General features: G+C 46.7%; 2 protein-coding genes and 1 long non-coding RNA gene across 3 annotated transcripts in view; 1 reads left to right on the plus strand and 2 right to left on the minus strand.

Annotated features, from left to right (window-relative positions):
* LOC138566455 (uncharacterized) overlaps positions 1-26,661 on the plus strand; it is a 215,505-nt gene that overhangs the window by 115,013 nt on the left and 73,831 nt on the right. The gene's annotated exons all lie outside the window — the stretch shown is intronic.
* On the minus strand, positions 1,608-2,868 carry HTD2 (hydroxyacyl-thioester dehydratase type 2). Its single transcript, XM_069643770.1, has one exon. The coding sequence runs from the start codon at positions 2,866-2,868 to the stop codon at positions 2,347-2,349; it is 522 nt and encodes a 173-aa protein (XP_069499871.1). The 3' UTR covers positions 1,608-2,346.
* RPP14 (ribonuclease P/MRP subunit p14) overlaps positions 1,608-26,661 on the minus strand; it is an 86,450-nt gene continuing 61,396 nt past the window's right edge. The window contains exons 5-6 of the mRNA XM_069643771.1: positions 17,827-17,905; positions 1,608-2,965 (exon numbers count right to left, since the gene is read on the minus strand). Of these exons, the coding sequence (XP_069499872.1) occupies positions 2,909-2,965; positions 17,827-17,905 (136 nt within the window). The 3' untranslated portion in view covers positions 1,608-2,908. The remainder of the gene's footprint in view (positions 2,966-17,826; positions 17,906-26,661) is intronic.

Here is a 26,661-nt window from a genome sequence, read left to right on the forward strand (position 1 = left end):
CCGGCTTTCCTTTTTGTAGCCCTTTATTGTTGGCGTTGCACTTGCCTCAGTGGTATGAGCCCCCGACTGCGGGCTCAGTATTGTATCTTGTATTCGCGCCCGGTTACCCCCGCCGTTAAGCCCTCTCATCTGGGGTTGTGGGGGGGGTCTCCGCCTGTCATACAATCTAACAAACGGGTGTGTTCACAATGGTTCGGCAGATCTCTCGCGCCGTGGGCGCACCGCCTCTCACAGCCTGGATGTGGCTTTGTGCTACACAGCCCTCCAGAACGCGTCTCTGTGCATTGTACAGCGGGAGCCGGCTCTCACTCCTTTCTGGCGGGCCTTCCCCTGCACTGCATGCCTTTGCTCCCTGATGGGCGCCTCCTCGCTCTGTCATGCACTTATTGCTTGTTACATGGGCTTCGGCTCATCCGAGTCCTCTGTTCCCTTGGGCAGCAATTTTATGTGGGCATAAGTGGCGGACCCTTGTATGACCATATGCAGATTTTTCTTCCCTCTTCGTGTTATTGTTGCGCTGTACTGGTTCTGACTGAGGCGCTGTATACCTCTCTGTCCCTCAGCTGCAGTTCATTGCGGGAGGTGGGTACAGCAAATCTGTCTGGCGCTTTTGCTTTATGTCGCGCCCCGGTGGTATGGTCTCTGCAGGTCTGCGGTGCCCGCTCCTGAGGCACACTGACCTTACGCAACGCATATATTCAGTGGTGTAGCTTCGAGTTACGCGCACCTCCGGGTCACGTCTTTGTGCATCATTTCCAGGGAACCCAATCTCGCATCCTCTCCACGGGCATGTCCTGGCGCTGCACATTCAGCCTACTTGATGGGCACCTCCTCGATCTCGCTGTGTATTCTTCATTACAGCATCGCCGCCTCATCCACTGCAGTTTCAGACCGCCCAGGTCCTTTGTCCAGCAGGGCGGCCATTTTGGCTGTGCGTTCGTGAAGATTCTGCGACCAATTTTTGCGAATATCTCTTCTCATAACGTGGATCTGGTCCCCTCTTGGCGCGCTGGATGCCGTTCATTTTCCCATGGCTTCTCCCCTTTTTGGAAGTAGTTTGCGGTGCATCTGCTGGGTGGGCATGTGCAGGATTCTTTCGGATCAGCAGGAGCTTCAGAGTCACCCGACCACTCACAAGGCTAGTTATCCACGCCCCCCGCTGGTTCCGGTTTGATCAATTACTTGTACATGCATTTTTGTAAACTATTAAAATGTAAATGCCAAAAAGCAAACGGTGCACATAACGACAGGGGAATTCAGAGATGTTTTCAAAGGTGCCAGGACTAAAACTCCAAACGAGCACTGGCATTTTAAGAGTGCTGGTAGAAGGAAGAGGGTATCATTCTTAAACACGTTCAGATAATGTACCTCTACTCGGGAAGTGAAGTTTCCTGCCAGCACCTTACATGTGGGTGATGACCAAAAAAAATGTTTAAAAGTAGGAGGTCCTCTGCTTGAAATGGTGGCTATTAGCAGTCCACACATTTGGAATGCGGTTAGCCTGGAAGGAAGAAGAATAAACTATAAAATAATTTGTTCTTACTTTTTCTTTGGGCTTAAATGAATAGTGGATTGCAATGAAAATGTACTTTGTATATGGACAGCCATTTTAAAAAAAGGTTGATTTTAATGTACAGCGCATGCCACTGCATGCTCATGCAGACACAACCGATTTCACCAGTCAAGCAGGGTATCAAAATAAAATTCTTAATATCTTAGAAAATGCATTTTTTTTAAAACACATTAATTTAAATAACAAGTTGCTTGTTGAATACTGACATTTTCATCCATAGCAAATTCAAATAGCAATGTGGAAGATTTCTTCACAAAACAATTGTTACTTGGTTTATGAAGCTGGACAAAAATATTTAATGTCTTCATTGTGAAGCGAGCATCAAGGAGCAAAGTACAGGTTTAAATGTCCCTAACAAAAATTGACCCTTAAGGAGAACATAAAGAGGGAGCGGTAGTTATCAGCAAGCCACTGGCCAAATCATATAGAATAGCTGACACAATCATCTATAAACAGTGTGCTGCAGCCAAGAGATCGCCCAGGATACTTCAGCAATTTTTACTTATAGCAACAATCATAACAAAAAAGTATATGTCATGATGAAGTGTTTAGTGCATCAGACTATAAAGCTATGCATTGAAATTATAGATCATAATGTCATTAAAGTTGGAACTATGAACGCTTGCTGGAATATAGAAGAATATGCAAGTCAAAACACATTTAAATAAGTGTTTATTTTGGGATGGAAGTAAAACGTTTCATGAAGAAACGTTTGTGCTGCGAGTAACAGCTCACACATTCTTATATTATTACAGCAATGCAGACTTTAAGGTTCAAGATCCTTTAGCCCCTGGAATCATAATCTTTACTACTCCCTCCATCACAGTCTTTCCACTATCGACCACAGTGCATGAAACTGAAATATGAGCTATGGACTGCTTAATCTTTTTCACTTCTACAGCAGCTAGCACTTCTTCTCCGGGAAATAAAGGTGCTGGAAAGCTAATCTCCTGAGACAGAAAAATGCAACCATGTCCAGGCATCTTTGTACCCAAAACAGCAGAAACAAGCCCAATGATTAGGACCCCATGAACAACTGTCCTCCCAAACTTGGTCTTCTTTGCATAGTCTTCATCAAGATGCAATGGGTTGTTGTCTCCAGTTAATTCAGAGAAGGTTACGACATCCATCGGAGTAAACAACTTGGTAAGTTCGGCCCGGTCGCCGACCTGTATTTGTAAACACCGTTGAAAAGCGGTTCTGTGAAACCATCGGGGCGACACCAGTCCAGTCACCAGCTGTTGTTGCACTGCTGCTGCACAAATCATGATGGGTCTGAAGAGCGTTTGAAACATGCTGATCAAACTTTACCTTTCTCTGATAAATATGGGAGATTCAGTCTAAAACGAGTTCTCTACTATTGCCAGCTAAAGCAAGCAGAAATGGGGATGTCTGGAAGAAAAACAGAAAAGGAGTGAGATGCACATCATTAGGCACCTGTGCAAAACAATCCCTTTGAAGACTTAACTCTCCAGGTTTTTACTTTTATGCTATGTTTTTTCTATTCCCAACATACATGCCACAATGATAAACCTTGGAATGGCAATTGCCTGCCAATAGAAAGAGACTTAAGGGGATACACTTTCCAAGCAGTAACAATGTACATATGGCCTCAACACATTCATTAAAAAAAATATCCTTTATTTTTTAATGTTAGTGTTAAATTCGTTGAAATATACAACAGTACCAAAATAGTCTGGCTGCTAATGATTAGACCAATTTTACTAGGTTGCCCTATTGTACTGGTGAAGTGCGCATACTTAACACACTAATACACAAATGTGAGTTTCTTAATTGTATACAGATGCATACAAATGTCTTTGGCTATATTAAGTTCCTTAAAGGAAAAATGGATATGTTAATTGGGATTGATGTGCCTGCTTATTGTGAATGTTTTGGTAAGAGACAAGTGATGGGCAGTGAAAAATAAAAACTTCAAAAAGGCAGATATATCAGCAGCACAAAACTGTAAAATCGAATACAGTGATTTTATCTGGAGTAAAAACCTTTGTTAGGAGACAGTGTTTTATCCACACTCACATATTCAGGACTGGAGTTTGTTTATACAACTATAACAGTCCTAGAAAATGAGAGAAAAATAAACTTGTTTCGATTCAGACGGTTTTTCCAGTGATATCACATACAGCCCTGTAAAATCTGCACAGCAGAGAAATAAAAACGTAACAAGAGAATCAAAAATATACCTGCTCGTACTCTCACCTGAAAGATTAACACCGCATTATATTTCTAGGAGACAAGCAAGCCAAGGTCAGCTAATGACAAACACGCCCAGCACTCCTACAATTTTGAAAGGACTCTGAAGACCAATCTCTTCACAGGTCCTTCCATAGTTGTTTACACGTAAGAGACTGGCCCTCAACTCTGTAGACTTATCTTGAATCATTTACTTGGAATTCGATTTCTCCCATCTACCAGCACTATTCACTATACCCCGTTGAAGCAAGAGCTTTCGTCCGACTAACTTTGTACAGCTCCCAGTCCCTAGTAAGGTTCACACAGAATAAAAATGTACATTTTATTTTCTCTGACAATTAAAGTGCTTCTCTAAAACAACACTATAAAGAATTATTATGCTTTTCTGCAAAACTGTATGGGTGTGACATAGTCAGTCCAGTATTGGTGCTCAAAAATAATTAGCACCCTGGCTGAGGAGCCAGCCAATCAGGTGGCTAGGAACACAAGCTTGAACTGCCGGTGAAAACCTACTTTCCATCACACCTGACGGCCGTCTCCCCCGCTGCCGTCTTACCCCCACCCTCTCTCATTATTTTTTCTCTCCCCCTCCCGCCCACCAACTTAGCATATCTCTGCAGCGGCGGCACTCCCGCCACCTCCGCTCCTTGCTCATGGCGCCTGCAGGAGGCCATGGAAAGGGAAGAGGGGCTCCATAGGAAGCCCCTCTTCGATTTCCATGGTGGCCATCTTGGAAAATGATTTTCCTTCATACAACAGTACACCTCACGCTTCTCGTTGTATGAAGGAAAATGCCAATGGCCATAATCCCCTGTCCCAAGTGCTGGAACAGGGTGAAGGGAGTAACGGCCCAGATTATTTGTTATACGCCCTTGCTTTGCTGCAGGCCGTTACAGCCCTTCGAATGGGGGATTAACGCCATATTAAACAGTAATAGGTTTAAACAAGATTACTAAGGTTTGGGTTTTTTCTATTAAAGATTTAATTACAACATATAAACTATTAAAACTGTAAATCCAATTTGTAGACATTTCAGAATGACTATCATTGCAGGTCAAGAAACTAACATTAAAAGAAATATTATTGGTATTGCTATAGTTGTATAAACAATCAATACATCATATGTCTGGAGAAGTACATTCAAGGGATGGAATGCCAGAACTAAAAGGCATTGTGGCTTTTCATGACACTTACCATCACAGCCTAAATTAATTTTGGCCACATATTCACCAGTTGGGAATGCACATTTAAAGAGATGTATATTTCCATTTTGCTTAAGACACGATAAAGTGCCGGATTCACAGAAGCATTTTATAATGGCGCAATCCCATTGGAAAATGCTCAGTGAACCAGGCCCAAAGTGTCAGATTGGTTTACATTTCAGCATTAAAGAAGAACAAGGACTCTAAGCTGCATTATCGTTGAGCCAGAGGTTGAAACATGGTGGCACTTCAGAGTTCTGCAGCCTGCGGGTATCGTACAAAAAGAGCAATGCTTTGCTCTTTCTTCCTGTAGAAGAAACGACTTACCTCTCAGTAATGTTTTTTCTGATGGATGTTCCTCCCATGGATTCTTCATCTACAATATCCCTATACCAGTGCAGCCAAACTTCAGAAACCTTTCTGTCGGGAGGTGGTGTAGCACGGCTCTGCCTGATGACTATGCCAGACAGGCCAGTACATACAGTAGCGCTGCGCCCCTCAACCTCAGTTTCACCCTTTTCACAATCACTCTGAAGCAGAGGGTTCGTAGAACCAATGGTGTACTGGCTATCCGCCAAGAGGGGCAGGTAGGGAGGGAGGGTGAGGAGGAATCCGTGGGGAGAACACCCATAAGACAGAACATTATTTAGAGGCAAGTAATTTGTCCTTTTAGTGGCTTTCTTCCTTCCTTGGATTACTTATTTATGATAGAATTCCAAAGAAAAAGCAATACGTAAATCAGGAGGGAGGGAGGAAGCAAGCAAGGTCACCACCTAGACAAGAAAACCATTTAGGACTGCCCTACCAGAACTGGCATCCTGACCCACAAGAAGTAATGCTTAGTGAATATGGGCAGAGATGCTGATGTCAGAACCTGGCAGATGTCCAGGACAGGAATTCCTCTCTGCAGGGCAGAGGTGACAGCCCCTCTGGAACAATGGGCTTCGAGAGCCTCAGGTACATCCTTTTCAACCAGAGCATAACATTCCAAGATGTAGAGAATGATCCACCTTGACAGAGTCGGTTTTGTCTTTCAGATGTGATGGCAAGCAAGAAAATCACCTTAAGTGTGAGTAATTTAAATGAACAGGAATGGCGGCACACATACGGGCCGCCATAAGGAATTTAAAAACAAATATTAAATTCCACACCACAACCACACATTGATGACATGTGATTTCCCATGTCTGCCCAATGTTAGCTATGCTTAAAACGACATGTGGTATGAGCTGTAAACACAGCTTTGTTGGTAAAACGCACAGTGCAATGCAAACACTTTCATATTTAGTGAAATGCAGGCCGCAAGATTAGCTTTTTCAATGTTAAAATACAGTATATTTGAGATGTTTATCAATAGTCCAGGGTGAGCAGCAGCAGCAGCCTTGAGTTGGGCACACCACAGGCCTCTTGTATAAACAAAGTCCGTTCACTGCTACATAGCTTTTTTTAGGACGAGAGCCAATGTTCCAAAGAATTTTAAACAAGCGATAACTGATAACAATGCAAGCAAAACTACAATTGCCGTCCTGCTGTAGTTCGGACAGGAGCGATGCTGTCCTCGGACACTTATTGGAAAGATTCATAGTGCTGAATCACATTTCATCCTTGCAAATTGCTTACACAAAAACAGATGTTTCTCACTGCTATCTTTCAGGAGGGGCGTGGTCTGGATGGAGACCGATGAAGTTGTGAAACTCTTAAGCTACGCAGTTCTGTTATCAAAATATGGCTCCATGGGTCCTTTAATTTAATTTTCCTTACTCTATAACCCGATGGCTATTATCGGAATGCCGGGTGAAGTTGGAAATCTGACGGAGGTGCCCAAGCTTTGCGCGATGCCGATTTCCTAGGAGCAGGGAAGCTGCAGCAGCAAGATATGGATCTGGGCTGACGGAGCAGGGAAGCCAGTTGTATTCCCGTGGTGATCCATTTTCTCTTTCCTCCAATAAGCTGGGAGAGGGCCTGGCGCTCTCACTACGGGCGACAGGTACCAGTCGTCCATGTTGGAAGGAGGTTGTTTGCCCATGCGGGCTGGGGCGATCCCGGGAGTTGGAACGGCCTTGCAGCACTCCATTTTGGGAACAAGCAAAGTTTATTGCCAGGACCCTGATATTGGTGTTCACACCCCGTAATGTTGACGAGCTGAGGGGAGGATTTATAGCCTGGTGGCCCACTACTGGTCTAGCAGCATAGCATCGCTTGGACTGATGGAGACAGAGCACTACGATGCAATATTGGAGTCTGATGCAGCCGGATCACAGGATCTTCAAGTGTAACCTGGGGGTGGTTATATTCTCGAGAGGCTTTGGGCGCGAGTGTGCTGCTTCGCCACCACAACATTTTACGAGGAAGATATATATCTCTGTGCTCTTCCCTCAGATAATTCTTTTGAAGGAGAGATTTCCCAACTGCATGGGGAAAACAGAAGCAGAGGACCTGGAGGCAGCGAGGCAAACAGACATGCACGCCAGACACGGTGGGTTCACTGTTAGAATGAGACCCTGGAGCACTCCGAAACCACCCGCTGTGCAAGTCCAGGGGCCTTAACTATAGAAACGTGATAAACAGAGTAAAACAAGTGAAGAAGAAACATTTTGACTACCAAACCAATATACAGCAGATCAATTCTTCTGTTGTGACCCAAGCTGATTTGAAACGGCGCAGATGTCAAATTTAGAACTAGATTACCATAACAGAAGAGTGTGATTGTAACATTGTGTGGCATAATAAGAGCCAGCAACGAAAAAGGGGCAATATCTATAAGAAAAAAGTTAAACCATCATTGCCAAAGCCAAAAGAGAAACATGCCCAGGCAATTAAAGAACCAGAATTGTCAAAGCCAGAAGAAGGCTGTTGACACTTTCAGTGTTGATAAAAACTATTGCCCACATGAAAAGGAGGTCCTAAGAGAGAATGACTTAAACCCCCATTGCCAAAGCCAAAGACGTGCGAAATTGAAAGAGAAGCCTTATAAGCAATTGGTAAGTGGAAAAGGGGAGAAACAGGAAGGCTGCCCTTCTGAAGGAAGACATTCAGAGGGAGTGGAGCATAAATAACCTGCAAGGAGTGTGGCAATCACACAGGAGTAACAGACAGCACCAGTGTGGTTCTTGTTTCCCTTGAAGTGGTTCTTATATTGATGTTGTGGAGCAAGAGATTGCTAGTACAGAAGTACTTGCAAGTAGTACATTGTTCAGGCCTGGCAGGAGAGTGCACCAGGTCAGAGAATGTTGTAGTATTTTGATCTGTTCTGGCAGGAGAGTACACCAGAGCACAGAACTTTGTCTTATTAAGCCTGGCAGGGTAGTATACCAAGTGGAAGCCATTGAAGTACTGTGGTGTGGTTATACATCTTGAAGAAGTGGAAGAGCCACTAAAGTGTTTTTGTGGATTAAGGCAGACTCATCCTGACAAATTTATTTCATTTAAGCAAGTGTTGGGTGAACTGCTGTAGAAGTATTTAATATTGTCAAACAAGTGGTTTTGTGAACAGGTACACAAATCTTTGTTAACCACTTATGAACATTTGGTTATATACAAGCTGGAACTTCGTTTTATCAAATTGGAACCTAAACGAGAACTGAAGTTGAACTTTGATACACAACAGCATTTCCTCAACCTTTTTGGAACTGTTGACAAAATCCTGATTGAATCTGGCAATGGGGAATTCACCCATATTAGAAGGAGGAACAGGTGTTCTAATGTCAATTTAACAGTTGTATTTGTTGCTGTTTAATTGCCATATATACCCTTGGTGTAGGTTTAATTGTGAGGGACTGAATCTTTTTGTTAGAGTGTTTCCTTTAGTTCATTTTAGGCAGGGAAATCCTTGTCATGGTAGGGATAGTGAAGCGTCTATCCAGTCTTTGAAGTTAATAAAATGGCATCTTTTGAAAAACCTTCAACAAGTTGTCCGCCTCACATTTCGGATCCCTCACAACCATACGGGAGCGGGGGATTGGCTATTTCTTAATATTTGTGCTTGTATATCAATGGTGGTTACATCATGAAGGCCAGTAAGAATAAAGATAAGCCGACAACGTCCATTAAGGATCTTCTTCATCAAACTAAACTAATTCCGAGTGGCCACTTAGATCCCGACACTGCTCCTAGACACAACCTGGATATGCAGTCGACTACAAAGTGCGACATCACGTGTCTGCGTCCATCTATCCAAAAGGAGATGGCTACAATGTTACAGGAACTGAAAGGTACTTTTCAAGTGTTAGCCCACAATCTACAACAGACTGAACATTGATTGGGTGATATGGAAACAGCATTTTGTGACCAAGCCAATTCGCATGATCTATTGGAGCAAAGGGTCACTGCACTTCAGCTGCATCGGGCCTCCGTTGATGAGAAACAGGAGTATGCAGAGAATTGTTTGCGAACAATAATATACGCATCGGGGGGGGGATCCCTTGTCACTTTGCGGACAAGGGCTTGGAATCTTATGCCTGATGTTTTCATTCACATGTTAGTTGAAACAGATCTGAAACTGGATCAGACACAGTTTATTCTGACTTTCAGCAGCGCCAGAATCGTCTACCTGATGTCTTGACAAGGGTACACTTCTTTAAAAGTAAAAAGCTAACCTTCCAGAAAACCAGGACCCAAAGAGGAGTGCCGTTCAGAGGCGTTACTTTGTTGTTATTTCAGGATTTAGCACCAGGAACTAGTCAAAAAAATTGGCAGATGAGACCATTAACTCAATGGTTAGCGACCAGATGTATCCCATATAAATGGGGGTACCGGTTTCGGATCCTCTTCAAGTACGACAGTGTTCAACAATAATTTGTTTACCTCCAAACTGCCATCAATGTCCTGAAGATTCCGCAGGGAGTATTGCACTAAAGCCTTCACTACAGCCCTCCTCTCCAGCTTGACTGGTCTGACCACCTAGCCGTGCCATTCAACATCCTGCACACCACCACAGTCAGGCACTCCCAGCAGAAACCCAACAGACAAACTTTCAAGTCAAAGACATCGCCAACCTACACCTACAAGTACCGAACACGCCCAACCGAACTGCGACTCTCTACTGGAAGCACTAAACATCACTGTGTCAGCCTCCATCGACCGACATGCAACTCCGAAACAATGTACCTGCAAACCAAAACCGTCAGCACACTAGTACACGCAAGAACTCAACTTGAACAAAAGAGTCATCAGGAAACAAAAGAAAAGCTGGCGTTGCTCCAGGACTGCATCAGACTGGGCGTTCCTCAAGGAACGCTGAGCAAACCGCTGACAAATAATCAACACAGCCAAGGACTCCTACTATCAGAATACCATAGCAGAATCGACAACAAAATCAGAGCCCTCATCAAGCAGTGCATCAACCCGCTACCCAACCCTGCCATACCACACTCCATCGGAAAATCCACCGCCATCAACACCTTTTTCATAGACAAAATCAGGAAGATTCGCCAGCACATAGACGCCAGCTCTGCATCCACAGACCCACCTTGCATCCCTCCTCGCAATATCTCCACATTGTGGACAACCAAGACACTGAACAGAGGACCTGGTAGAAATCCTGGCCACCCTCAAAGCCACATTGTATACAGATGACATCCTCCCAGGATCCATCCTCAGGACCCTCCCCACAGAACCTTTCCTTCCCTACCTGGGGATCATCAAAAGATCCCTAACTCAGGGCACCACCTTCCAATCTACCCTAAACACAGGACAAATCCTGCCTCTGCAAAAAAAACAACAACAACAAAAAAAAACTACTAAACAAAACCTACTCTGGATCCTGGCAACCTAGGTAACTATTGCCCCATCTTCCCTTCCTAGTTAAGACCATAGTGAAAGTAGCGGTGCAACTGCCACAACACATTGACACCAACGATCTCCTCCAAACCTACCAATTCGGATTCAGATGCAGCACGTAGGCAGCAACCATATAAGTGGTCAAAGACGCCCTCAACATCCTTGACGATGGCCATCCCTGCCTCCTGGTTCCAGTCAACCTCTCGGCTGCTTTCGAAACAGTAGACCACCAGGTGCTTACGGATTACCCTACATCAGCACATGGGGATCAGCAACCTTGTAGTATGCTGGTCCAAGCCCTAAACCGCCAACCGCAAGCCGTTTTTTCAGATGGACTTCTCTAGATCGCCAATGCTACCCGTCACCTGTGGAGTCCCGCAGGATTCTATCCTCTCCCCAGTAATCTTCAATCCATATACGAGCCGATAGGAGCCCTCCTAGCCACATACAACACCCACCAAGACGCTGACAACACACAGCTATAGACTTCAAGATAGACTCCATCAAGGATATCCATAGGCTCAAAACCTGCCGCTCACTGATCCAGTCTTGGATGTCTAGAGCATACTTGAAGCGCAACACCTCCAAGACCTAATTCCTACTCCCCACCAACACCACCAAACACCCAAACATACAGACATACAGACCTGGCTATCAACCATAAAGCTTTACACCCAAGCTTACCTCCTTCGCCAAGTCCCTTGGGTTCCACATCAACAAACACCTCTCCTTCAAGACACACATAGCTAAGAAAAACTCAGACAGCTTGGTATCAGCTCTCCCTCCAACCCTTCATTGCCTTAGACCGCTTTAGATCCACCATTCAAGCACTGGTCCTATCCCACCTATATGGGGGCAATGTCCTCCTGGAAGGCCTCTTGTCCTCCCTTGAGCTCCTGAGAAGTTTCCTACACACAGCCGCAAACCTCATCAAGGGTTTATGCAGAGAGTCCCTAAAGGACTTTTGAGCAGAACTCAGATTCTGTTTCAGCTGCTTGGGGAACAATTCATTCTGTTTTTACCCCCAAGGGAAATCAGAGTATTTGTCAATTGTTTTTTGGGTTAAAGTGGCTGATACCCACCTTATCTTTAGGGCTTATCCCAAGCATCCAGTCTAGTCCATCCCTCTCAATTCCCTACCTTCTACAGTTAGCGAGTATGGAGAGGCCCTTCACCCTTCATTTGATATCACATTGAGAAAGGTATTGGGAGGTATTTATTGAGGCAGATGCTTCTATGAGGTTGCCCCTCATGATTTGGTGAGGCAGGCACTAGATTGCCTAGTTGCAAGTGGTAAAACCACTTTCTTATGGGTCCCGTGTGGTCCTTCAGTGTTCTCCCTCAGTTGTCTTTGGTTGTCTTCTCAACGCCGGCGCCCACCCGAGCTGTACTGATCTGTGTTCTGTGCAACCTGCCCAACTTCTGCCAGTTGTTCCCCTCATTGTTCAGTGAGATTCTTGTGGGGCGTTTCGTCCCCTTGGCATTTGTATGGGCATGCAACCACCTCATATTGGGATGGGGCGGTGGTGGAGACTCACACTGTCCTCATCAGGTCTTTCACTGGTGTGGGTCAGATCACTTCCGTCTGCCTCCACAGCTCCCCAGGCCCCGTCAGGTTCCACTGATCTCTGCTGCTGCCTCTTTGGGACTGTGGCTTGAGTTAACATTTCGGGCCATCTACCTTTTCGCTCCCCCGGAGCTTTGGAGAGACTTACCTTGATCTTCCCACTGTGCTCCACACAGCCCGTTCTGTTATCACCTCCTCTCTTCGCCTTCTTCTGTGATCTCATCTTCATTGGCTTCTGCGGATTTACCAGCGTCAGGCTTCTCATGCCACAAAGCCCTGTCCAGTCCTCCTTGGGTACTTCATTGTTGTGGTTTCCCTGGTCATCTCGTTTCCTACCAGACAGTTTCATAAAACATCCACAATTTCCTGGGTACGCTCCACAAGCCTCAGGGTCCTCCCTAAATTTATGGCCTTGCTGGCTTTCCAGACCACTTACCTCTCCTCTATTCCATGGAGGAGGCGGCTCTGTGTTCTGCCTCAGTTCTCCTGCTGCGGTCAGGCCCACCTCCTTGTAGACTCACCGCCTCCTTCCCTCTGCCACTTGGCAGTTTGAGGTTCTTCAGGCGTCAGATTTCTTGAGCTAAGGGGTTATGTATCTAGCCCACTTTGGCGGTTTTCGTTGCTGTGCCTGGTCCTATTCTTCTGAACTCTGTTCCTCTCTCCCAGTCCTCATCTCCTCTTTCCTGCCAAGACTCAGGACTGTTACTTCTTTGGCCTCCTCCTGACTCGCCTTTTCCAGTCCTGCAGGAGCTGGAATCAGTTCCTGGGGCCGCTGCTGTACTTACACCCCATTTTAGCTTTTCTGTAATGGGGGATGACTGAGCCAGCTCTTCTAGTTTCTTCTGCTCCATGTCTGTTCCTTCACTACATCAATCGCTCCTCTGTTCAGCCTTCCCTGTCGTTCCGGGAGTGCGCCTCACCATGCTGCAACCAAGTTGCCCTCCTCATCACACTGCAGTCCGGCGATGGACATTTACTGGGTCTTTTCTGTTTTCTTCAACTCTCCTTGGGCACTCCACTCGCTCAGTTTGGAGATCTGCCACTGTAGATCTATTTTGGCTATGGCCTAGCTCTTTGTGCACACCATCTTTAAGCTGACAACTACGAAAAACCTCACAATATGCATTAAAGACGGAACAAAGCAGCTAGTGTAAGTCACACAAAGAAACAATGTCAGAATGCAACACATCTATTTGGTACCTCTCCAAGACTGACAAAATTGAGGCTGGCAATGGAATCCTTTTTTTTTCACCTGTTAAACTCTTTGCTCAATCTCATCAGCTAACAAAACTCATTTAGTGTGTTCATGCATCTTTCGCAGTGTTTCACTTTAAAAATATGTGGTCTCCTAGCTCAAGTCACTTAGCTCCTAGATAACCAAAAATCCTGAGGAACCCACAAGCTACTATTCATTTTTTACTACAAATCCCAATTTCGGCTACTGGGTATCATACTACATGCTTGACATAGGACGCAAGAAAACCTCATAACAAATAGGAAAAAGAAACGCATAGATTGAAACAGAGAAAGGCAATATTAATTCAAAGAGTTTGCCATTCAAAAGATGAAAAGTCAGACTAATCTGCCTTTGCGCTAATTATAGCTGCACACATTTTAAACCAACTTTGCAAGATTAAATATAATGAATCAATCATTAATGTGAAGGATATGTGCAGCAAAAAGAAATATTCTGACTAGAATACTTGTTCTAATTTAGGCACTACTGATTGCCTATATTTATCTTCCGAATGTCAATCAATTTGGACTCTTGCATTGCGTTGCACAGCACAAAAACTAGACGGACCCAGACAAAGAGGAGAAATGTGCCTTCATGATTTTAGAGTTTATTGCTAGCCTACATTTATGAAATGTTTGAGGCTGTTCATAAGATTCATACACAAAGAGACTTTTAATTATGTAAAATAAACCAAAGTAAAGTCAGTGAAATCATTTGCATCGCCTACTTACATGTGGCTTAGGGTTACATTTTATTACCATGTAATTCATAGTAATATTTCTGCTATTGTGAGAGAATGTAATACTGCGAGGGTGGAAAAGTCAGATGTTTTGATTTTTATACTATAAAATGAAGCAGGTAATTTTGATTCTGGAAGTGAGGCCTGCTACTTAAACCCACTTTCCCTTTGCCAAAAAGCATAATTCAACCATGCACCTTGCTGCGACAGTCTACCAACATTCCCAGCTGCTGCCCTGTAGTGGCAATATGGCAAGTTCAAAGGTCACATCTGCATTCCAACAGACAGATAGCAATTTAACTGCATGCACCTCTGGTTCAAAACATCATAATCATGTATCCCAGCAGTTTAGTTTATTTGTAGTAGAGCGCACCAAACCCTGAGATACCTGGGCGCTTGAAAATGGGAAGTTGTTACAGTAGACTGGTGGCAGTTGATAAAAAAATATAAGCCATACCTGGTTTTGATGCAGCGTCTACTGAGATTACATAAGTATACAGCCACAAGCATTTGAAGGTATTTTATGGTCCGCTTAGTGACCAGTGACTAATTCATGACGGGGCCGGATGTGTATTAAGCCGTCTGGGCTGGATGAGCCCACACCAACCATGCAGGGCCAGGCGGAGGAAGCCTTCCCCATGTATCTCCTTGAGAAGGCGAGTCACAGCCTTCAGTGAACAGGCACAGGCACTGGGGGTTCAACTGGGAACTGGTACTTGAAAAGGTAGGTCATTTAATTATAATGGCTATCCCTCACCTGAGGGCAACAATGTTGCTAGGTCTGGAAAAGATCTGCTGCTATGATAATGTCGGTACCGTCTCGTATCTGGGCTAGTTAGCCTTTCGGTTGTAGCCCCTGAGCGATCCAGGGCTACAACCAAAAGACCTGGGGCTATAGGCCACCCCCCCACCCAATTGACCCTCGAGCGACAACTCTGCCTGAGGGTGACGATTACTGTAGTCCTTTGGATGTTGGACAACGGAAGAAGTGGGTGGAGTTAGGGTAGCCCAGCAGAAAGCTTCCATCCACATAGGGGTCGGATCATCTTGGATTTTGCTAGGACTCCCAAACTCCCTATCTCTACTTTCTGGAGAGAAAGCCCACTGGGTATGGCATCAGAAGACAAAGAGCACTTGTTACCGCATACTGGATTGGAGCCCTAACAAAAGGCTTGCTCTGGATCAATCCACTGTGGCATGCTGCCTATATACGTGTATGTGGACCTTGCCCTGGTTGATTCATGTTTGGACTCAAAGAAGAAGGATTCACCTGGAACTCTGTTGGGAGTATAGACTGCTCAAAAGTCCTCTTACATAGAGAGGAAGACACTACAAAGAAGAGGCAAGCTTTTCCCCTAACAATCCCAAGGGAAAGTTTTTGATGGCCAGCAGTTGGAGAAGCATTGCTTGCAACCAGAATACTGTTACACAGGACCCTACTCACTGGAGGTAACCGCCCCTGCAAGTGCTCCCTTTAACTTTCAGAGTTGGAATATGCAGCACAAGGACTAACCTTATCCTTGGGTGCCCCAACAACCAAGAAGTAACTCCTGGCTCTCCTTGCATCGCCAAACCGCTTTGGGTACTTTCCCTCTGTCCAAGCTGCTGAAGGGAATTGCCAGAGTACTCTTTGACACTGGATTACCTCTGCATCTCAGAGAGTCACTCTACAGAGATTCTCCGCTGACAGTGCATCAGTGACACGCTGGATCGTCCAGTGTCCCCAACTCGACACTGCCTCCCTACCAGCTTCTTCTGGCCACAAGCCACCGCCGCATGCGGTGTTGAGCCAGCAGATGAAAACTCGCCCTTGCAGACAAGTTGTCGCTTCAGGGATAGCTATGCCCGACCAGCACCACAAAACTAAGTGGATGGTAGAATATTCTTGAAAAAGGATGAAATGTTAGCGCCATCTTACGCAATGACAACCTCACTTAACTCCCAGTACAGTTAGTTGCACAATTTTTCAATTTGTGGCCATGCTGAATCAACCATTTTGAATCTCTGTTGTGTGCCATTTTAATTGTTTCTAAGCCACCACAGAGGGACAAGGGATGACGAGGGGCTGGCAGTGGCTGGAAAGACCAGTGAAAGCTTAACATCTGTGTTACAGACATAGCCAAAATGTTACTAGTGGACACTTACTTCGAAATGTGCGAAATGCAAAATGCTAATGTAATATACAGCAAAGAATTTAAAAAATGTAAAGTATTGTAAACATTGTGAATGTGACTGAATAACTGCAACCTGAGTAACAATTGTGATATTTCCGTGTAAGAAAGTGCACAGATGCCTTTGGGCTTGGCGCGCTTTACAAGCAAATGAATAAATGAAGGCATTTCATCTTACAAGCACATTCACTTCTACTGTCAATTTCTCTGTTGTGTGATGGTCAGTTGCCCACCACTCAACAAATGCAAGTTAAAACCATCTTTATTGGATGATACTCCTTTTTGCTGTTCAATAAAGGTAGGTTTGTCAACATGTCTAGTCTATTCTTCCTTAGATACAATATCATCAATTATCACACTTACATCCCGTTCAAATGCCATAATCTAATCACCCACGTGTAATCCATAGCATGATATCATATTTTATTCGTATTGAGCTCGTACACAAGTGTTTCAGAGCGCGACAAGGCAAGGGAGGGGGAACAGGGGATAACACAACAACGATCTTACTAGTCCCAGTGATATTGAGAACGCAGAAGTGCATGGGAAATGAAAGGTGAAAAGTACATGGAAGGGGGAGAGTGGAAAGTGCAGAGCAGAGGAGAACAGATAATAAATAAAAATAAATTAATAAATAATGGAGGCAATAAACAGTGGTAGTGCAGCCAGCAAGTGGCAAGTGCTGTGTTTATGGCAGCATAACTGGGCAAGTCTGATACGTGCAGAAAAAGAAGAAAATGGGGGTCTGTATGGGTACAGATACAGTCCCCAGTGCAACGGTGGGCCAAGAGGCAGTGCAGGAGGGTGGCAGGTTGAGCAGGTACCTGGGCCCAGGGGACAGAGGGTGGTCAGGTGCACAGTACCAAGAGAGCAGATCAGCAGGGGAGAGAGGGGGCGAAGGCAGAAGCAAAGAGGAAGGTCTTGAGGTGCTTCCGGAACCGGAGATGGTTCTCCTCAAGCATAGCATTCAATATTGACAAAAAACAGATTGATGAAACCAGATAGTTACTAATCACACATGCAAGAACGATTTATAAGAGCACGTCTTGTTTACACGAACTGAGCCGCAACAACGGCCTCGCACTATGAATTCCTTTATTTGCATTTCATCCTGCAACAGAGTTCTACACTTCTGTACACTGATTTCTACATCACACTTTATGAAACATGGTATTTACATTAATATGTCATGTGTCATTGACAAACAACTTTATGTTAACAGTTACTGGTCAGCCTGGCATCATGAATGATTAAATCAAAAGGGAAAAAGGGTATTTCAAATGAAGGAAGCTGAAAAATGTGTTTCAGGTTTAGCATGGGTCAGGAGTATAATCGGCAGCTTTACCTGTATCACTCTAAAGGCACAGATTTTGTTTTTGTAGATTCCCAGCAGAGTCAGAGCACTCCACAATTTGACAAGGCCACTGCAGAGAAAAATAAAGGATAATTCATATATTTCATTAATTTGAAGTACCCAAGTCAGTTCAATTTTTGCATCTAAATTTGATCATACATTTTCAGATGCAGAGCCAATAAGCATGGAATCAGCAGTTGTCGAAAAACACTACAATGAAGAGGACACTTTTTTGCTTCCTTTGATTTCGGTGCACATACGTCACCTCAATCAATTTCCTACTTCTTCAAGTCAGTAATCCATTCCAGTTTTACTCCATCTGCTGGTATCCTAAGTGCAGAAATAATCTTAGGACTATCCGCCCAGAATGCACAGGTGGTATCTGAAAGCATGCAGTATGATTGAGGCTATCATAAAGCCTGCTTTATGTCATCGTGGAGGACATTATGCCTTATTTGCAGAAACATAATTTGAAAACCCAGAACAATATGGGCTATTTGAGCAGCAATTTCATAAAGCATCTAGTCAGGCCTTGTCGGGAAAGGTAGGGACCCCAAACCCAAACACTTCGAACAGTGTCGAAGAGCGTGTGGGCAGGACACCACCCTGACACATTTTACCTGGACTCAGTGCTTAATTTGTAAAAAAATAAGTGCCAGTGCCCAAAAAATATTGGCCCCATAATGCTGCGTGGGGCGCTGCCCGTAGTGCGGGCGCACGGCCCGCGCCTGTTCAGTGCTAGACCTAGATCGGCCCACCACCAGCCCATCACACTGCTGCTGCTCCATGTCACGTTTGGTGCTGCAGCAACTGCTAGCATAGGCTAGTAGTGGAATGGATGGGGGAAGGGAACACATGGGTTGAGAAAGTATAATGCTTTAAAGTTGGAAAACACTTCTTGGTTGTCAGAGAATGAGGCTGTTTCCCTCACCTCCCTGTGTCTTTAAGCCTGAGATAGGGGATGGTCTAGGCCGCTCCCCCAATTCCCCTTTTGCACCTCCTTGCTCCCTCCCTTCTCCTGTCTCCTTGTGCCATCCTGTCTGAGGAGACCCCCCCACCTCTGATCCCCCCCCCATCCTGTTGTTGGAGGGAGATGGGGTACATGGGCGCGAGTGTGTCCGGCTGCGTGTAGCGGCTATGATGGTGTCTGCTACATTCCTCCTTGCACTCGGCGCATCCCCCTGCTTAGCCGCAACACCCCACACTGGCCTTCCGCAGGCCCTGCATTTGATTTACCTGGTTTATAAATTCACTTTGGTTTAACCTGCGGCCCTCCACACATTTCCCTTTTCCCATAACCTCCCCCAGAAATAATACACTGACTTGGGTTGTGGATGTACAGGTCGCAGTTACTTTATTAGCAGGAGGTATTTTACAGGTGCTCCCTTACTTGTTACTTTGTAATACAGCATCAGGTTATTCTGCTCTGAGCTGCACACCCTTAGACTCCCCACTCGGTGGAGTGTATAAACTCAGACTTGAGGGTAGGAAAAAGAAAGCCTAGGACACAGTGGGCCAAATCTGTAGGTATTGCAAGTGAGACATTTTACTAACAGGGCAAAGTTTCTATGGCAACTTTCCTTCAAAAATGCAGAGGGGAAGAAGCGGGTAGAGAGACACTCTTTGCAGTCGAAGTCAGGGTGAGATTACATTATTTGCCCGGGATCACACACTTATGCTGAACAGCGAAGCAAGCATTTTAACCCAATTTTGGAACAGAACAGCCACCTTCTTCCATGCTTTACATGGAACAAATATTTCAGTTTTGGTTGTCAACAAGACCTACAATACTGTCCTATAGTTTACTTGCAAAATACACAAATTGCATAAAAGCTTCATGACAACATGTAAATCCATATAGCAGCATGTTGGGCCAACATAATATCAGTGTATCTTTATTTTCCACATCCTGGATGGAAAACTATACGATGCAAAAGGCAAAATATTTATTTACCCACTTATTTTCATTGCTTTAAGACGCACAATGAAATAAGTTGTGTCATAAACTCAATTAGTCTAAACTGATTGCTCTAGCTTTCTGACTATGTGTGCCAAATAATACAAAGTCCTCACTGGCGCATACAAGAGCATTTTTTTTTCAGATCTTGTTCTTGCCATCTTTTCCAGAGTCGGAGGTAGGTATCCATTGTGTACTCCCATCAAGTAAAGGTCCCTTTTCACTGCTGCGTTGCAATCATTGTCCCGGGACTCAGGATACCTCAGCGGCAATGTGCTCCACTTGGAAGCAAGACGACACAAAGCAACACAGGTTCGATCCCCGACTCCTCACTTCGAAACATCTGGGTATTAAGCGCATTAAAAATATGCAACTAAGACATGCTCCTCCTGTAACTGCGCCTCGATGCCCCTGGGATGTGTGAGCGCTTTAAAAATGCAAATAAATAAAAAAGCAATCTGTTTCAGTCACTGTTACACTGCATTTGTCTCTACCCCTTCTGCCCCATCTGACAGTCTGTTAAAGTACACCAAGTATTGTTAATCGGTTACTTCCAGGAAGAGCACCCTCCACTCAGCCTGTTCTTCAGTCACCTCATCCAGGTGTTTTGTGTAATCAATTTACTCTCAAGCCCTTATCAGTCATCATATCTCATAAATGCATCCCCCCTCACTCTTCCTTCAAGCATGAGCATGGTGTTGTTGGGCATACAATTGTCTCGAGTCGGGCGCCAATGAAAAAGTGGCCAAAGTTGCAAACGACAATTCATTCCTTTTGCGACAGGCTGAGTAGTACCCACGGGGGAGGCTTTTTGATAAAATGTGAGGCAAATTGTGCATTTTAAAGAGTATTTTTTCAGTGCCACTGGCCCAAACTACTAGTCGAATGGTGAAGTAACTTGTCAAACTGGCCCACATGGGACAAAAGAGTGGCCCACATGGACCAAAAAAGCTGGCCCACAGCAGCATTTTGTGTTTTTGGTTTGTGCATTGCCCTATAAGCCAGTCCGAGCCGGATGCTATTTTTGCCCTATAGGCCAGTCCGAGCCGGTGCTATCTTTTCAATGAAAACGAAACACTCAGCCCCTGCATCGCCTGAATCCTTTCCGGTACTCTGCCGGGTGTGCGTTTTGGGGTGAAGGAAGCAGTGCAGTATGTTAGTGCAGTGGAGAAAGGCATAGGTGACAAGACCATGGCTGCTCGTGCCTGCAATCAAAATGTTGTCAAACGGGCAGACGGGTGCCCGAAGGATCGAAATTATGGAAAAGGAAATATGCAAGTGTAAAAACCTGCACATGGCCTCGTGGTGTACCGCGTAGTGAAGGGGGGCTAAACGCACATCACTTGGGCCAAGGATTTCGGGACCCCCACCCGCTCCACCCCAGGATATTGCGGCTTTGCTCAGGTGATGTGGGGCATGGGGCTGGATTGCTAACTGACACAAACGAAGCTGCATGCACTGTGCAGTCCTGAGGGGCTGTCTGTGCACATGCTGTCCTGAGGGGCTGCGCACCCGTTGTCCTGGAGGCTGAGAGCACCCAATGTCCTGAGGGGGCCGTGTACGCTGTGTCCGGGGGGGGGGGGCTGTGCATGCAGGGTCCTGGTGGGCTGTGCATGCACGGTCCTGGGGGGCTGCGCACGCGGTGTCCTGGGGGGGCTGCGCACGTGGTGTCCTGGGGGGGCTGCGCACGCGGTGTCCTGGGGGGGCTGCGCATTAGTGATCCCCTTGGCTGCCTGTGCACGTAGTGTTCCGGTGGGCTGTGCTCACATTGTTTCAGGGGGTCTGTGGCTGTGCTCATGGATTCCAGAGGGGGTGGGAGGGCTGTGCTCAGTGTCCCGGGACTGTGCTCATGGTGACCTGGGGGCTGTGCACGTAGTGTCCTGGGGGGACCCATCCCATGTTCAATACTCGCAACTTCACCGAGACATGAGGGCCACCCGGCCATGGCCACCCCAGTCGGACTCTAATACAAAGGGGTGACAAGCCCAGCAGGACTCAACCAGGGACAAGGACCACGCAGCCGCCGGTGCCCCGCCCGGTCCTGGCTGCCTGAGCTGCCTCAATCACTTTAGGCTACCTTCTGTGGGGCCACCCAGCCACCGCGGCCATGCTGATGACAAAAATAGATGTGCAGCAGCAGCGGCCCCACAGAGGTAAGATTTTAAAAGAAAAAACATATTTGGGTGGCTGGGGCCCATCACTTTCGAAGTGATGGGCCCCAGCCGCCACTCAAAAATACTTATTTCTTTTAAAACCTACCTTCTGTGTGGCGGGGCCTCGGCCATCGGCCCCACGGAAGGTCAGGTTTTAAAAGAAAAAAAGTAAAAAACATACTAATTTGGGCACAATCCACGGGCCCGCGCCGCAGCAGAGTCATCTGACTCAATCTGCGTCGCGGCAGCCCTGCCTGGTGGTCACAGAAATTGGCCTGGCACTGCAGTCAGCAGCACACAGGTCACACAGACAGAAGCCTGGGTGCGGACGGGCCCCTGACTCCTGGGCAGTGAGGACACCACCAGGGGACCGCGCCGCCCCCCGACTTGGGCCTTTCTTGCCTGATCACCGTTTTGATCCTGCAAGGCTGCTGTTTTGCGGTCCAGACTTACCTGCTTTTACCGACTGGGGGGGTCTCTGTCTGTCTGTCTGTCTCTCTCTCTCTCTCTCTCTCTCTCTCTCTCTCTCTACCTCTCTCTCTACCTCTCTCTCTACCTCTCTCTCTACCTCTCTCTCTCTCTACCTCTCTCTCTCTCTACCTCTCTCTCCCTCTACCTCTCTCTCTCTCTACCTCTACCCCCCCCCCACACATAACTCTTGAAATGAAGGTGGCGCTGCACTGCCTCCTGTAACAACACAAGGTCACCATGTGATTTCACTGGCCCAGAAGAACAGCCAATGAAAACTGCACATTCTGTGTTACTATACAGAATGTATCAAATACTGCACAGTAACAACAAAATGGCAGTTTTCATTGCCTGTTTGTAACTTGTTGTTCATTGCTATTGCTGGCCCCTCCCAGGCCCAGCCAGCCATGGCCTGCACCTGCAAGCACGAGAAATCACAATGACAAACAAACCCAATGATTTATAATTATGAAGTGGAAGATCAAATAAAGCAATTGCACGTGCGCTGGCCCCCCCTATGATTAGTTCCGGTCCCCAAAAAAGAGTGGTGTTGGGCACCAGCAACCACCCCCACAAATTAAAGCACTGCCTGGACTGAAGGAGGTGGTGGTGTCCCTTCCACGGAGACGTGCCCCAACAGGGGAGCTGTCCCAGGGAGTCATGGAAGTAGAGGAGCTGGCACCACAACCACCCGCCACACCAGGAAATCTGAGAAGCCAGGCCACGTGAGCCAGCCCGGGGCTGCAGCAGTGGCCAATAGAGCACTGGGCAGGGAGGCAGCAGGTTCATCTCCCCACCAGAAGAGCCTAGAGATAGGACGATGCAGCCAGAATCACCAGCAGGGAGAGCGAAGGGGGCAAAGCCATGATCCAGAGAGCCGCTGCAGTGTGGCAGAGACCAGAGCAGCTGGGAGGCTGCCACCGGGTGGCAGTGGAGCATGGCAGCAACCGCCAGGACGCAGCTCCAGCTGTCAGTCCCAGCTGGAGCCTGCGGATAAGGAGATGGGGAGGGCAGAAAAATAAATACAAAAAAGAAATAATAAATCACCCACTACTTCACCAGGGATATTATATATATTAAACTAAGACCACCATGAAGAAGCGACAACCCCACTAAAGAAAGATATAAATCAAATTAGGTCTACAAAAAAGCCAGGAAGATTGGGAACAATAGTTCCCTATGGGACCCAGGTAAAATTATGACAAGACTGCCTGGAACAAGGAGGTGGAGCTTACAAGCCATTTTAGAGCCCTCCCAAGGTCCCTGTCACACACCACCCTCAAGGAAGGTAAGCTATTGGACACGTTAAGTGGCCAAACCTGGGAGGGGTATTTAATGAAGTGTCTATGAGTGGCCTAGTGTTGGTTAGTTGAATGAGGATAGGAGGTGGAAGACATTAAAGAGATCAGAGGGGGCAAGAGAGAAAGAAGGGCAAAGGCTATTGGAGGGGGGGGGGGTATTTGAGTGTTTGTGTGCGAGAGTAAGGAGTGTGTAGAAAGCAATAGAGTAGAAGATAGAGGTAGTGGTAGCGACACTATTGAAGTGATAGTAGTGTGTGAGAGAGCTGGGTAGTAAGTAGTAGTCGTGGTGGCGGTTACAACTGTAAAAGAGTAAAACTAGAGGGAGAAGAGGTAGTAGAGTGATAGTAATAAAGTAATAGCCGCAGTAGAGTGGGCGGAGTAGTAATGAGGGGTAGCTGGAGAGAGGCCGTAGTAGGATCTACGCGCGTGTTGCTCGGATCCTTGCATTCCCTGACCCGCTCGCCAGAAGTGAAACAGAGGGGCACATGCAAGGTAGGCGAGTAACCCCATAATTGTCATGACCACTGCTTCCCAAGAGTCAGGACCTACCCAACATCCTTGGAAGCAGGCTCATAACATATACTATCGCCACCAGCAAGTCCCAATAGGGACCTTTTGGACCTTGTCCTGGCACCGGTGGTGCCAGGCTCATAGCATGGACCCGTCCCGGCACAGGAAGCGCCGGGCTCATAACAAGTGTGAAAGTGCTTGGGTGGACCTACCTGCAGCAGACCATGCTGCTTACTTACCAGCAAGATGATGTTTCACTCTCTTCTGGCAGGGACTACTTTTCCTTCTGGGTGGGGCAGGCACCACTCCCTGGATCATTGATGCTGGACCCCTTCTGGAAGCAGGAACTCTTTTGCCTGGGCAAGGCTGTGGAAGAAGACACCTAAGCACTCCTATGGACTATTTAAACCACACCCGATTGGTGCAACGTGCTTCGCGTTATTCTGCATCTGCAGCAGGACGCTCACCGTGTCAGCTCCAGCGAATCTTCAGTTCCGGATCCTGTGGATACGAAAATTACCTGCTGGGAACCAATCTTCAGTCTTCAGCAGCTCCTGCAAAACAAAAGGCACAGGTTAGGCAAAGGCAAAGTTAGCGCTTCAACTTACCCGATCCATCGGCAGCATTCAAGGCGTTTTTTCTGCATTTCTCGTCCGGCATCGGGCCTGCAAAGACAAAGAACATTGGTTAGTAACGCTTAGTTACAAAACTGCTTACCTGTGTTACGCTCGCTCCAACTCTGCTCGCGCTGCATTCCGGCACCTGTAAAGACAAAAGAGACATTAAGGTGCATTCTACAGCCCTAGAGCAGCCTTTCTACTTACGTGCCTTCGTATTCACCATCGTCTTGTTACGCTCTCTGCCACGAACCTGGGGGAGCATCTTCTTCGGCACCGACAGCATCTGAAAAGGAAAAAAGACAGACATTAAGGAGATAAGACATTTGAAGAGAGCAATCTAAAGGGAACTTTAATACTTAAAAGTCACGCTCGTGCAGCACACGGCGGCATCGCTCTCAACTTACCCTCTGCAATCAAGAGGCTGAACTCATATCCAGTGAAGAACTGGACCCAGCGCCCCTGCACAAGACGCAGGATGGAGAGCCCAGCATTCACCTATTTAAGACACCTCACCCTTCTGGTCAAACTTTCGGTGAGAAAGGGGCCAAATCCGGGGGCCAAATCCGGGAGCCAAACGAATCCTACGCCTAACGTTGAAGACGGTTTCACCGCCCAGTCAAGACCCGCGCCTCCAAGGGAACCAGGTGAGCATTACAATAATCCCGCAAAAACTGTCTATGGTGCAACATGGCTGGAAGAGCGGGAGAATGAGGGGAGCATAGCGAGGCTAACTTCGGATCACGGAGGGAACTAAAGCATATCCTCTGCACAGATAGGGGCGATTAACAGCGCATTGCAAGAATGGACAACTGAAACAAGGGCATATATTATGTTGATACGTGGGGAGCACAACCCACAATGTTTCATACGGCCCATTGAACTGTACCCGCAAGGCTGCGCCGGGCCAATACAAGACACACATTCATTGAGCATGCACTCAATGTGAGCAGCGAGAAACCAGCTGCAAAAGAGCAAAAAGGGGAGTGGGGGGACGCACCACTTTGGGGGAGAACATCTGCTACGGGTGGACACCAAGCTACATTTAGCAAGCAAGGTGCAGCGAATCCCCAGTAGACCTCAGAGAGAGGTAGGGAACAGTGCAACGACACGAACCGGACCTCTGGGCCCACGAGGAATCAAAGGGGGCGAGACCCCCCCCACTCACTTGGAATAGACAGCCTAACCTATGCTACGAACACTTGCAGGACACCACACAACCACGTAATAGCATCACCATGGGTAGGTGATCGCGCTCCTGGTACTGAGGAAGCACTGAGGCCAGCATAAGGTCACAAAGAGAATGATGCCAGACAAATCAAAAGGTGCTAGAGGCAAAACAGACTAGCATGGAATCCTTTGCCAAGAAGCACGACAAAAGCAACCCACCACGTCAGATGCAAACATGGCTGCGAGAAGCTCTGAGCAGCATGAAGGGGGCAGAGGAGAGGGCCCCATACTGGAGGCTATAGCGGCCTTGAAGGTGTCCCTGGAAAACAAATTGGATGAGTGGATGGTAGATATGCGCCTCCTTCGACAGGATGTAAGGCCCCTGGCAGACCGAGTGAGCATGGCGGAACAGCAGGTACACAACAACACCACTGAAATTGCCACCACCCAGTCCCAAATGTCGGATGTATTACAAAGGGTGAAGATACTTGAGCACAGGGCGGAGGATGCAGAGAGGAGGGCTTGAAGAAATAACGTCTGGATTGTTGGACTGCCGGAGGGAGAGGAAGGCAGGGACCCCACAAACTATGCTGAAAATCTGCTGCTGCAGGAGATTGGGTCAGGGGGGTCGGTCCCAAGGCTTCACAGTG

This window comes from Ambystoma mexicanum, chromosome 2p (genome assembly GCF_040938575.1).
Source record: "Ambystoma mexicanum isolate Mex_15411 chromosome 2p, UKY_AmexF1_1, whole genome shotgun sequence".
Lineage (NCBI taxonomy): Eukaryota > Metazoa > Chordata > Amphibia > Caudata > Ambystomatidae > Ambystoma > Ambystoma mexicanum.